The following is a 14,404-nucleotide window of genomic DNA, read 5'->3' on the forward strand; positions in this document are numbered from 1 at the left end:
TGATAAGCCCGCGAGTGTGTAACAAAAATAATAAAACATAAATACTTTTAATCTTATAATTTAAAATTCACACATCTATAAAACACGTCACTACTAATCAAATCATAATTCAATAAAAAAACATGAATGAAGAGGGATTGTTGCATTATGTTAAAATTCAAGGTACAACATGAAGGAAATGAAAGACGAATGGTGCAATGATTGTTGGATGGATCAAGCTTGCTAGGTTCAAGATGGAGGATTTCCATGTAGTACAAATATGACTATCGAATGTGAAAGTCTTCATCTCTTTCTAATAGGTCAAGGCCGGTCACTGACCTAAATAGTGAGCAAAAAAATGACGATACAGTCACTCACTAGATCAATCATTATCATTAAGCAATATATCCAATGCATTCCAAGCAACTGTCTCATTTTGATTAACACCCGTTTCTTGTCTTCATGTGAAAAAGCTAAATGCTTTATTACAAGAGTATTTTGTTTGGTGCTCCTTTGGTAAAAGAGAATCCAAGATGAGTCGATAGCCATCAAAAGCAACAGCAAATGTCGTCATTATATATAAATTAATTTTATTGTATAGGGATCGAGTATTTGATTTGGAGTTCCTCTTTAGCCGTTTTTGAATTCTACTATACCCTCGGTCCATGCATTAGGATCCTAAAATAATACATCGTGACGTGTTTCGAACAATAGTCTCACTTTGATTAACACACATCTCTTGTCTGCATATAGAAAAGCTAATGCTCTAACAGAAGAGTACTTCATCTGCTGAAAGGAGTGAATTTAGGGAATCAAAGAGGAGTCATGGAGAGGACAACAAGTGTATAGACAAAACATGAAAGGCCTACAGCAATTGGCCCATTTAGATGTCATGTGTGTGTCAAGAAAGTGAAGCGAGTGAGATTTGAGGCTGAGGATTGAAGGAAAAGGAGAGTTGGTGGGGATGTGGAATTGTTTTCACATGAAAATGAAGCATGTTTGATGAAGGCTGAGCTTACTTCATATGGTTCATTTCCTCCAAAGCAAGCCCACTTTCTTCCCCACTGCATTATATAATTTTGAGTGCAAAGTATGTCCACTGAAATAAAGGTGAAGATGGCCGGTCCAGTGCTGATTAAAGTTGCTTTTAAAAGTGTAGGGTAATTGCCTTCTTTTCTTCCCCTCCAAATGGTGCTGTTTACCATGCTGTTGATTTTTGTATATTTATACACATGATTAAAGACAACACTTATCAAGGGTGTTTCAATTCTTACCTGAAATATTCTTTAATTTTATTACACTAAAAGTTTAAAAGTAAAACTAAAAAACAAAACTTTAGAATATCTTGTTTGAAAATAATCACTTCTTTATACTGATCTTTTTCCTCTTTCTCATAGCTTCCTTTTTTTTTTTCAATTCTACTTTTTTATGCTAATATTTTTGTTAATTTTCTTTGAATATTAGAGTTTTCTTAATTTTAATAAATTCTTAACAAAATTTATTTTGTAAATTAATGATAATAATGAAGTCTATAAAATTTTAAAATTATGTATATAAATAATATTAAATTGTATGTCACTTTCTTTAGTTGATGGTTTTAATGGTTTCCTATTTCATAAGATATCATTTTTTTTCCTTACTTTTAATAAGAATAAAAGCATATTTTCTATGATTTTGTTGTATTAATATTTTTTTTTATTTATAAAAACCTATTTTTTCAAATAAGTTAAAATTATTTGTCCAAGTAAATTAATTTAACTAAACTTGTTTGATTATGTTTTGAGAGGACAATATTTGCTAAAATATTAAGCTTCTACACTTAACAAAAAATAATAATAAATAAAAATAAATTCACCATTTTTACATGAGGCAAATCATTATTTTAATTGAAAAATAAAATTTTATTATCAATTGAAAACAAACAAATATCTAATGTTTCTCCTCATGTTAGCAATGCTAATGAAGTTACAAATCAAGTAGAGTTTTTGAAAAACCTAAAATCCAATGAGGTAACACCCAGAAGAGAGGTGAATGAGTAGTTTTTAAATATTATAATATAAGGGTTGAGATTTTAAACCCAATTGAACATGTGAAAGAGATTTAAATTTCTTTAACTTAATTAAACCTTGATAGATTAAAGAGACCAATGAAAATTCAATCACATACAAAAGACAAATATTTTTATATGGAAAATCTTCATACTAACTGTGGAAAAAAAAAAAAAAAAAACACAGGGTCTAAGATTTCAAATCAAACATCTATCATTTGAGATTAAGATAAACATATTTGCTTAAATGCTTACCTAAAGACTTACTCTCCAATACCTATATCATAATCTGCATCCACAAGGTAGCATATTAAATGCTCCAATGGATTCACCTTAACCATTGAGAGGGATGCAGGTTCTTCAATAAACCATAATTCAAATGTACAAATTGTTGAGAGTTTTTTGGGAATGATAGGACAAGTTAGGGTTTTCTTTTTTAGAAGCATCCAAACCTAAAACACATTTAGGTAAGGTATATATAGGCCTAAAAGCCTAGAAGGTCATAAATGGAATTTTCTTAAAAAATAAAATCTCAACTTTCCACAAATTAGTTAAAACATTTGATCTCAATTGTAAAACTTTTGATACAACCCTACCTTATCAAATAACTAACTTGCCATTATTCAAGCCTTTTCAAACTTACCTTTGATAGTCCAATTGATTAAACGACAACCTTAAATCTTCAATGGAGAGTAACTCATTGTCTAAAAAGATTCTATGCCAAAATGAAAACAAAAAAAATAATTATCAACAACAAAAACAAAATATAATGTCCTAACAATATCTCTCTTTGGCAATTTTGTGACAAAACAAAGTTACATAAACCCTCCAAAACTCTCAAAGGGAGTTTACATAACACTTAGTAATGCTTGTCTATATCTATTCAATTGACCACATACAAAGGACAAAACTATTCATCCAATAGTGCTAAATATCCCTATACTTGCAACCTGCACACATCACACAATAAATACCCAAGGTAAAGCTATATGTGGGAAATAATATAAACAACGAAATCAAATCAGGATAATAGGAAAAACAAATTAAGTTTGCAAGTCATGCACACATGTGAACTAATTGAAATCATCAAAATTAATCTTGTCTCCCCCTTTTTGTTGCAAAATATGACAAAGAAAACAAAAACAACAAATATCCATAGATAGATAAAAATAAAATAAAAAATTATGGATACAAGAGATAATGAAATGAGAAGTATACATCTAAATCAAGTAAGTTGAACAATAAAGAGAAAATTGAGTCTACATGGCTTTAATGTACACAAAATTGAAGAAAAACCATTGATAAAGCCAAAAAATTCAACTTAGGGCTCAATTTAATCGAATAAACTTGAAAAATTAGAAAGAACAATAATAAATCAAATAAAAGATCTAGAGAAAAGTTTCAATCAAATAAAACCAAGGTGGTCTCACTGTTTCTGTGGAAGATGGTCTCCTTGTTTCTATGGAGAGTAGTCTCCTTGGGTCCAAGAGATGTGGATTCGACTTGATGGCTGAAAGATTAGACAAGAGCAGTGAGATCTTTCTTACTAAATCCAAATAGAATTATTAATCACAATCTCAATTTGGAAAGAAGATCAATATAAATCAAAGTATATGAAGGCCAAAATGAACCAAAGGTATTAATTTTCAAGGGAATCAATTTATTATCTAATTCTATATTTTGAATTTGAATTCTTAGGAGCTACAAAACCATGTAATGACCTAATTAATTCACATTCAGTCAATGTGGCCTAAGTTCTTTGGATTTCTGTCTAACATGACATTTTTTTTTTATCTATATACAATACAACTTTTCTACTTCATTGTTGCTACCAGATCTACCTTTATATATTCCTCATTTCTGCTTCACTTTTCACTCTCTTAAGGGACAGTGAGAGGGACCTTGATTAGGCTCTAGTTTCCCATTTAAAGGAGCATTTGATATAGATGATATCCCGCTAGGGTGTTTCCTTAATGTGGAGCCTAAAGAGTTATATTATAATTGCTTCCATGAGCATAGAGTTGAGGTTGAGCATGATGTCAGACTTAGTCTTTTTCTAAGCTCGTGTGGTACTTAGACAAGTCAAAACCCTTGATCTTGTTAAGACATTCTTACTCTCGATGCTTAACTTGCTAGGCTAAGATGCACCCGACTTAGAAGCTTTAGAGGGCGTAATATGCAACATTTAAAGAATTGAAGTTTTATTGCTCAAATGAAGCTTTACAAGTGCTTAGGAACTCACTTGCTTGGTTGGTTAGGTTCTTGGGTGGTTTTTGGGAGATGCCTTGGCCAAATAAGGGTCTCACCTATTTATAGGCACCTTAGGAAGTTTCTGGAACCTTGGAGGGTTCCTTACAACTCAAGAATAATCTAGAACACCCTACACAATTCTATGTACAAACCTAGGTACAAGAATATACAAGAGATCCCTAGAATTCTCTAAAAAGCCTTGGACTCCTCTCATGCCTTCCACCATAGTGTACAAATGTGTGGATATCTTTAGGCATCTCTAAAACCTTCTACACTCTTCCCACCAATGGCTTAGTGTAGATGGCTCTAAGAGTCTCCAAAAGCTTCCTACCCTCTATATAACCCCCATGGGGAGGGTCATTGGAAGCATCTTGTGACACTGAGCTTTTTTTGCCATCTTTTTAGGACATAATGATCCCTTGTATCATGAAAGAACACCACAAGAGTCTTTAGCTTCCCTGATTGGAGCTACATACCCATATTATTTTTTAATGTTCTATGCAATCATCTATTTTGTTACCCCTTATATTTTCTTTCAAGTCACTGTGTATAGGCAAACCATTCTAGTTTCTACTAAATCAGTTCGTTAGCCCTTAGATCTTCATCCATTTATTGGAACCATTCCATATTTTTCTCTAAAGGTTCATAGTAAGTGGTTATGATATCCGTAAATTTGAAATGATCTTATATAGGGAGTTTATGTTTAGTCTTATTATGTCTTATTATCTCACATATCTTGTTGGATGTTGGGTTAGGCATCTAACATGAGGTTGAGGTGTTAGGTTAACATGCTCACATCAATGAGGGCTCTTGGTCTAAGCACATCAGTCATACTAAAGGGGTAATCAAAATACCTACTATTGACGAGGAGGATGAGATACAAGTGGTTGAGCAGGGTAGTGAGTGACATGGCCCTAGGACTTGAGGACGAGAGAGTTGAGGTTATGTTAGTAGTTCTTGAGACTTGGCTACTCCATCTCAACTCATCGAGGGTTAATTGTCATCAATCAATTGTGAGTTCACATTGATTCACACATTGATGAGCTTAAAGCCTATCTTGTTGCTCATTGGGATGCTTAGGTGACCCTACTTCAATCTCGTATGGATGTGCTCTTTGATAGTCCCAACATGTGGATGGCTGAATTACTTTTGTATGATTGTTGGTTATTAATTCTCAACTAAGCTCAAGCTCTCGTGGCTTTCCACCTCTAGATAATTCTAGCTAGCTTCTTTTGGGATGTATTAATTATATATGTTCGGCTAGATTTTTGGATGTACTTTCATGATATTATGATTATCCTTATATGTTTTGGATATATTTTGGCTTTTGAATGCATCCTGAACATCATTATATATATACAATTTCTTTGGTCATGCGTTCTTTATCTTTGCATCCTTTGTCAGTTTTGTGATAAAAAAGGAGATGTTGTATACTTGTTTAATTTGATTTGTTGCTTAATGTTATGGTTCAAGATTGCTTCACATGGATCATTAGATTACTATCAATTAGACTTTAGGCTATAACTATATTGCCTTTGTATCACTTTTTTTTTTCCAAACACTGTTTTTCACAAGTATTATTCTTTAAGTATTTGTAGGATCACAAGTTTAATTTTAATCTTCAAGAATTTTCAAGTCTAGCATCATTGAGTTGAAAATTAGACCTTAGAATGTTTAGTTGAAACATGAGCAAAATTGAGCGATATGCAAACTTCGTTTGAGAGTATTGGGAGGTTATGTAATGTATATTTTGTTGCAAAATTGCTAAAAAGGGAGATTGTTAGGTTATGTAGTTAAGCCGGATTAATTTTGTTCCATTCCTCTTAGATTAGGACCCTATATACTTTCCTATGATTTACACTACCTACAAAGGCTCAAGGTAACTATAAAATCAACTTTGAATTATGATATAGGTAAGTATTATCGAGTGTATAAATGATAATGATGTTTAAAAGGCATAAAGTGCACAAAGGGAAAATTGAGTAAAAAAATGATAATAATAATTGAAATAGGAAATTTTTGAAGGAGTGCTCAATCTCCCTTTAATGGTCATAATTTTTTAATTTTTTATTTGGTGCAAATTTTAGCTAGTTTCAAATTTGTTCCTACTTTCAATTTCAACTTTGGTAAACCAAGTTTTCTAAATTGAGTCGAATTATATATATATGTCTTATATTGTGTGTTTTCATATTTTATGTGCCTAAGCATTACATCATTATCCTTTGTGCTTAACTCAAAGCTCAAAAGATTTCATCTTTGTTCGCAAGGTTGTGGTAGTAGGATAACATCCCCTTAAGGATTTAAGGACTCTACTAAAAAGTACAAAGCTATTGCATTGTGGATATGAGGAAAAGTATAGGTATTAATAGTGTAAATCTCAAAAAAAATAGTGACTAACAAGTAAATAAGTAATTATTTTCCATATTCACTAGATTTAGCTCTATAATTTCTTAGCCCCCTGGCTTTTAGACCTACAATGTCTCTGAGAGCCCTTGTGAATGATTTTCCATATAAACCACTTGTCAATTAGTGCAATTGAAATTTTCAGGATTAACTCATAATTAATATTCTAATCAAAGAATTGGAAAAAATTTAAAGTTGAACATTTGAGCTAATATTTAAGAAATACCTATTTCCCCAAACTAGGCCGTTCCATGACATAAGATCTCAAATTTTCAATCTATATTAATGTCTATTTAAACAATTCAAACGAGTAAACATGTGTCTCTTTCATATTACCTAGGGTGTTCCTTGGCTTAAAATAAGCACAATTTATAATTAACTCTTGGATAAAAAAATTTCACTAATTTAGGTCTCATTTGGATACAATTTTTGTTGTTCGTTTTTTAAATTAAAAAATAGCAATAACTTGTATATAATAATTAATAGAAATTCTTCCACAAAATAAAATATATATATATCATATGTTCTTAAAAATCACTTTTAAAAATTTTAAAATTAGAGTGAAAATTTCTTAACACCTAATTTTTTTTTAAAAAAAATTAAAAACCCATTACCTTTTTAACATAAGTCTTCTGTGAGTTATCATATTTGATATAGAAATTATTGTTTATTTTCAAAAATAGAACATAAGTGTATTAAAACAAACACTTAACGTGCAATTATCTGATTTTGATGGTCGAATTCTATCATCATTTTTGGTCCATCACCTCAGTTTTGTTTCTTTTGCACTATATTTTCTTAGATGATATAGTCTACTCACTTCATTGATATCTATTTTAATTTCAGGATCTTATGATTTGCTATTATGTTTGTTAATTTTCTTATCCATTTGAAGGCTTTTAATGTTGAGATCCCGTTAATCCAACGTGTTCACTGTTACCTGCCAAACTCTGTACCTTTCCCTGTAGGAAATTTTCGTGAATGAATCAATGGGATCCATATAAACGCCTTGCTAAAAATATGTATGCTTCTGAGGTAGAAAAATGGGTTTGTGACAATTCTCTCTATCAACAGTGTTCTGGAAATGAAAGAAGTGAAAATCTGTAAAAGCAGCTTTTGGGCAAAATACTAGCGATCAACTGCATATATATAAAACGTAGGAATAATTCTTCGAGGGTTGTGCCTTTTTACTACTCCATTTTGCTGACGTTTGATCTCTAATAGCATTAATTCTTGGAGGATCCTGCCTATTTGTTTTCGTAGGATGCTGGAGTCTAATGAAATTCTCCAGTTGTTTGGGTTCGAGGATAATTCTATCTCGTTGCCTTTTGGCTAGGCCGCTAGGAACCTGTGTCTTGGTCACAACCAAGGTACCATTTAGAACTGGGCCCATTGCACTGGAATAATTTTCTGGACAACACTAATTTTGAACTTCAGTAGGATTTAAACTTGCCTTGTAACGATTACTCAAGTTCTTCAAGATGGTTGATTGAGGAATTTACACCTTTTTTCTTGTCCTTGTAATATAAAAGACAATATTTAAACTCAATCTCCAATGGGTGCCTTCCTCCTTTTTGATACTCATAATGGAAGGGTACGCCAATCTTCAGCCCTTATAATATTATTCACATCTTGGTATTCATGCATGTATCAGTTTCTTTTGGAGAATCACAAATCATACAAAATAATTATAGAAACCGATCATCTAAACAATATATACATCAGAATCTCATGTTAAATTTATAGGATAATAATATTGGAAGACATATTTGAATCCATTAAGATTATGTACTTGAGTTTTATCTTCCACATCTGAAATGAGTATTATAGCCTCAAAATCACTCACTGATGGGACGTGAATAATAAATAATTTTTCTATCTTCTCACGATTAGACTGAGGACCATAACCTTATTTATATCTCTTATTATTTTATTTTATTTATTGGTTCATCATTAATAAATAAAATAAAATTAGTCTCTATACATTGCAAATTAACCCATACAGTCTATATATATAGAGATGCTTTAAAAACCCATCATTAACTTAATTGATTATATTTAATTAAGTTCAAAAATAAAATAGCTTAATGTACAATGTGTTAATATGTAGGTCCATAATTACCAAAATATCCAACAATTTCATTGGCAGCTTGCATTTACTTTCTCAATGACAAGATGAAGATCATTGCTAGAGCTTCCATTGTTGAGTCAATTTGTACCTTGGACAAAAAATTATAAGCTTCCAATATCATTGAGTGAGTTTGTAGCTCGGAAATTATATATATATATATATATATATATATATATATATATATATATTTAGCTAGCCGATAATAATTGCAAAACCTATTTCCTCAAATGATTTTTCATTTCTCTTCTTAGAGAAGTGTCCCACATTGCAGATTCGAAGCTCTCACAGTTGGCTAGGTATTTGGTTCTTAACTTCTTAATTCCTGTGGTTCTGTCCTTACCAAAGCCTTACTAGAACTCTTGAATCCCTAACATTGTCCACTCACTGCCTATGTCTTCTTATTTCTTTGAGGCTGTAATGTTTTCCAGTGAACACAAAGAGCTTTTCTTTTTCCCATTCAATATATATCAAAGGGAGAGGCAGATCCACCTTGCTTTGTTTTCTAATGTTGGGTGGATAGAAATGTTAACATTAAAGGCTGTTTTCCACATTAAACATGGAACTTGAGTTTGAATTGATAAGACTAGATTGCAGCAGTGGAGCCTATGATGCCTCCAAGTTAAGGGGCCATGCAAACCCCTTCAGCAATCTAAATTTAAAGCACCGTGGTCTGTGTCATACCTCTTGGCAGAATTAGTTAGCTGTATATGTGAATGGGGCCATGCATGCCATCATGCATCTTCAAAATCCTACCATAATTTGAAGTCTTTGCATTGGAAAATCATCTGATTCCACATTCTTTTTTCATTAAAATTTTCAACTAGAGGAAAACCATTTGGTAAATTTTTAAATGCTTGTTGAGTCTTCCACCTTGCGGTTTCTAAACTTTTGTTTACTTGTTCATATTTTTTAGAGTCCTCTGGGAAGGAAATCGAAGCAATGTAGAGTGTCCGCCTTCTCTTAACCTTTTTGTTTGAATTCATTGGAAAAGACATCAAAAGTTTGTTTACAAAATAAATAGAAATATAGGACTGCTCAACTCTGATATCCACATCTCTGGTATTTGTCAAAAGCTCGGGTACTTCTGAAAGCACAGCAGCCGACCATGAAGTTGATGACGAGGAAGGCGATTAGGCAGCAAGCAACAATGCTTAGCCTCCACCAGTCCTCCTGTATCCTCGAAAGGACCCCTGCTTTGCACGACTCACAATCATAGCAGAGTGTATTCGGTTCACTACTCCACATAATGCAATCATGGTCTCGAGAAGCTAAGCCCGAGCTTGGGACTGTCCAAACGGTGCCATTCTTCAACTTATAACCACAGTGAGCAGGGGGCTTACAGCAACCATTCTGTAAGAAGAACAATTCTTTGTTACATGAAATCCTACAATGTTGATAATGTGCTAATTATTATCAGAATTTCATTAGCATAATATATTGAGTGCTTGCTTTCTTTCCATATCAGTTGAATGTGAACTATTTAGGACATGTTTTAAGAAAACTTCTAAAAACAGTCTTAGGGACATACCTTAATGGGACGATATAACCCACGCGCCGGTGGGGAGATTTCTGGGCTTGAGCAAATTTTAGTCTCGCTAAGACAGGCCTTGATACCGAGCCAGTTCTGCCTGTCAACCACATTCATCTGCAACCAGTCTGAAAACTGTTGGAGCCGTGGACTTTCGCCAGACACACCCTTTCTCATACCACTATGGACCTCAACAACTGCCAATACCGTGAAGCACAAGAGCACAAATATCAATAAGAACATCAACCATTGATAAAACCAGAGCATGAAGGTGACGCGATAGCATGAACCAATCATCCCCAGGATTGACACAACAAAAAGGACAATTCCAATCACAAAAAGGGGTTGCAGCAGGTAATGACTACAACTTGTATGGCTAGAAAAATGTGTAATCATGACTGAACCGATGAGAGGGAGTGATACTAAGAATGTCAGAAAATTGGAGCATGCGAGCAAGCAGCGACTGGCTCCAGACATTTATCTTATCAGATTGAACACCAGTGGATAAAATAGAAATAATCAATGGAATTGAAAGGGGAGATGCAGCAATGGTTGAAGAACGAGAGCAAGTTGATGGTGTTTGGCGTTTGAGATGCACACAAGGGTGAAAAAGGTTAAATAGAGAAGCTGAGGAGGAATGCTTTTATGGCTGTGTTCTGCTGGCTTATAAAGGAGTGAATTGTCGTTGCGTTGGTGCATGGTTAGTTTTAGAACTGCTGATGCAGTTTGATGAGTTGTTTTCTTTTTTTTTTTAGTTGGATTTTTCTACCGTACCCGTGGAGGGAACGGTAGTGAGTTGTTTTTGTTGTCCTTTCCCCTCCACCCTCCACCCTCCACCTCGGCACCTCCCTCGGGTTGTTTTTCTTTTTCTTTTTTTAATAAAATTTTAATTATTATTATTTACTAATCAATCTTTTTCTCCTAGAAGTGAAATATTAAAGCCAATATTCATCACATAAAAGAAAGCTCCATTACGAATAAAACATAAAAGCATAATTAATGTTAAAGCAAATAAGGGAGCCCAAAATCAGAAGCTAATAAAACTTAATTAGTAGGCCTAAGTAAATGGGCCTCACAATCAAGCATTAACCCTAAGGCTTAACTCCCTTTCCTTCTCTTCCTCCCACACAGACCCAATATGTCTGCTGTATACCCTAAAGATCTCGGTTCCAAGGGAGATACTTTGAAATAAGAACCTAGGTTATCTTTTATACATGAGGATGGCAAAATGGGAAAGGTCAGTGGTGGTCTATGGTGGCAACGATGATTGGTGGAGAAGAGCGGTAGTGCTTCTGGATTTCGACAAAGCCATGCTTGGGTGGTGGCGGCATCATTGATTTGCTGAAGATTAATAGCGACAACAGCCATTGGTGGAGAAGGACGATGGCTTGGTTAGCAAAAATATTGTTGATTAGCTGCAAGGGTGGAGGCCGGGTTCGGCCATGATGGTTTCCCCCTTGCTCCAGGTTAGTGTTGGGTTCGTTGATTCTCCCTCTCGACAGTAACCTTTCTTCAATTCTGCTTAATTTGGAAGTCATTGCAAGCATTTTTCATAATTTGGCAAACCTTGCATTACTTAATCCTTTTGTGAACAAATCTACTACTTGGTTATTTGTCTTTTAGTACCTGTAATGATCTCTCCTTAAAAGGAGTATCTCTCTAATAAAATGATAGTGCACTTGGATACGTTTTGTTCTTGCATGGAAGCTAGATTGGATTTTTAGCTAAACATATTGGTGATTTGTTGTCACATTGCAATGTTACTGCATAGTCTACTAGTGTTGATTCATGGCCATATTTTTCAAATCTTTGCTTTCCTCAACACATGGTTTAGCATTAGCTTCTATAAGTATGAAAATTATCTTTGCACTCTTGCATCTCATACTTTTGCAGTAGATCATTTGCATACTTCAGTTGATATAAGAATAAACCTTCATCCTTTGTGGTCTATTTGGAGTCCTATAAAGTGATTTAGGTCCCGAAGTTATCTCATCTGAAACTTAACTAATAGGTTTTCTTTCATCACTTGTATCTTCTTTTTATAACCCATATGATGATCAAGTCATCTACATAAACTAGCCTTATCGCTAGTTTTCCTCCCTGAGCTTTTACAATCAAACAAGCTCGAACATGTAGGAGCAAGTGAATAGTAACATTGAACTAGAAACTGTAGTCCACAAAGTTTTTCTTTAACTTGCAAACATAGCTTGGTTGAGCTTTGTTTTCAAAGTTTTTAGTTGCTCTATTTAGATATCCATGTAGGAAGGCACTCTTGGCATCCATTTGCCGCAACTTCCATGACTTACCAGTTATAAATGCAATTAAGTTATGTCGTATAACTCCAGACCCTCGAGGCAATATTTTATTCTAATCTCTCATTTTTTTTATAATTATGATTGCTCAATTTTGTGAGCTCGTTCATGACAGCAGCCATCATGACTCTCCTTTACTAGAAAACTCCTCGATCAATGAATTTTATGGTTCTAAACTGTACTATATCATGATACATCTCTGTGGAACACTTTCATGATTCTCACTTCTTGGCCACCAAAGACTTTCAGTTCCACTCTTGATAACTTCAACTCAGTCTTCTAGATCACAAGCCGGTGCATCATCTCCATCCATCAGCTCAATCAATGCAGATATTGAATCATGCTCCCCCAATCAAACTTGATAATAATAACTACATTTGGAGAACACGGATGGAAAATGTGGTGTTTGCTAATGGTTTTGAAGATCATATTGAAGGGTTGAAGGTCTATCCTCCAAAAGTAACAAGTTCTGGTGAAACAAATCTTAGATTTTATTTTGTGGCGATGGTCTGATCATATGATCCTAAGTTGGACTACTCTTCACTCACTTCCGAAATCATGGACAAATAATCGGCTACCAAACTTCTCATGGAGCATGGTATGCTTTAGAAAAGATTTTCTCGGCTTCATCAAAGGCCGGGTAATGCAGCTACCACTAGAGTTTCAGACCACAAGAAAAGGGTCTCTCCCAATGATGGAATATATCCTCAAACAAAAGAACTTAGCTGATAGTTTAGCTGCCATTAGAGAACCCATAACTGACATGGATCAAATTATCCAACTTCTTGGATGTCTTGGAGCAGACTACAACGCCATAGTTGCCTCACAGCTCTTGAAGATGAGGTCTCTCTTCACTCAGTTCATAGCATTTTGCTTACGTACTCATGAATAACGCCTGAGCTTCCAAAATTCAGTGGCAGAAGATAATATTATCTCAGCAAATCTTGCTACTCCACGGCATCGGAATTACAACAATAAGAAACATTACAACCAAAATACTTCTATTCACAACAGAAATAACTTGGGCTTCAATCCAGGTAGAGGCTCAAATGGTGGCCGGAATCAAGGATCTCATGACAACCAACCACAGTGCCATGCAACTCTGTGAAAAGTTTGGGCACACGGTTGTTAGTTGCTATCACAGATTTGACATTAATTTCCAAGGATACAATCCAAAATCAGACTCTACTCAAGTTAATAAATCCAACCACAACAATCAGATGCAAGCTATGTTGGCATCTCCTTCCACCATAAACTATGAAGCATGGTTCTTTGACACCGGAGCTACACATCATCTTTCTCAAGATGTTGATCCTCTTTCAGATGTTCAACCATACAAGGGTAATGAGAAGGTGATTGTTGGGAATGGTATGCAAATTCCTATTCTTCATACTGGTGCAAAATTTTTTCCCTCTCCCCTCAAAAGTCTTTCAGTTAAAAAGAGTCTTTCATGTCCCTAATCTTACCACTAATCTCATTAGTGTTTCAAAATTTTGCACTAACAACAATACATTCTTTGAATTTTGATGGACAGCAGCAGATACCTTAAGCTGCAAGCAGCCAACTGTAGCTTCAAGCATCATAACCGAAGTTTGTTAAACAGCTGAAGATATCAAAGAACTGTTAAAGAGTTAGGAGGTTAGTTGCAGTGATCAGTTAGATAGTTCTAGTTACAATCAGTTAGATAGGTCAAGTATAAAAGCAAAAATGTAAAGAACAAGTTATATATGATCCTTCAAAGACGGTTCCTTTTT

At 34.1% G+C, this 14,404-nt stretch overlaps 1 protein-coding gene across 1 annotated transcript; it reads right to left on the minus strand.

Moving 5' to 3' along the window:
• Positions 1-9,845: 9,845 nt before the first annotated feature.
• Positions 9,846-11,706, minus strand: GO:0016021 (tetraspanin-8). The gene is made up of 3 exons (XM_002279227.2): positions 11,553-11,706; positions 10,339-10,535; positions 9,846-10,160 (listed from the first exon to the last, which is right to left on the minus strand). Exons 1-3 carry the CDS (start codon positions 11,704-11,706, stop codon positions 9,846-9,848), a joined length of 666 nt encoding a protein of 221 aa, XP_002279263.2.
• Between the last annotated feature and the right edge of the window lie 2,698 nt (positions 11,707-14,404).

Source organism: Vitis vinifera, chromosome 14 (assembly GCF_030704535.1).
Source record: "Vitis vinifera cultivar Pinot Noir 40024 chromosome 14, ASM3070453v1".
Lineage (NCBI taxonomy): Eukaryota > Viridiplantae > Streptophyta > Magnoliopsida > Vitales > Vitaceae > Vitis > Vitis vinifera.

Bases quoted from the DNA above. Each gene is read 5' to 3' on its own strand.
- GO:0016021 (XM_002279227.2), bottom strand. From the start codon at position 11,706: ATGGCTGTTGTCGCTATTAATCTTCAGCAAATCAATGATGCCGCCACC. The intron at 10,536-11,552 runs GTATAAAAGATA...CGGTATTGGCAG, and splicing joins TCCCATTTTGCCATCCTCAT to TTGTTGAGGTCCATAGTGGT. The intron at 10,161-10,338 runs GTATGTCCCTAA...TTCTTCTTACAG, and splicing joins GGTTATATCGTCCCATTAAG to AATGGTTGCTGTAAGCCCCC.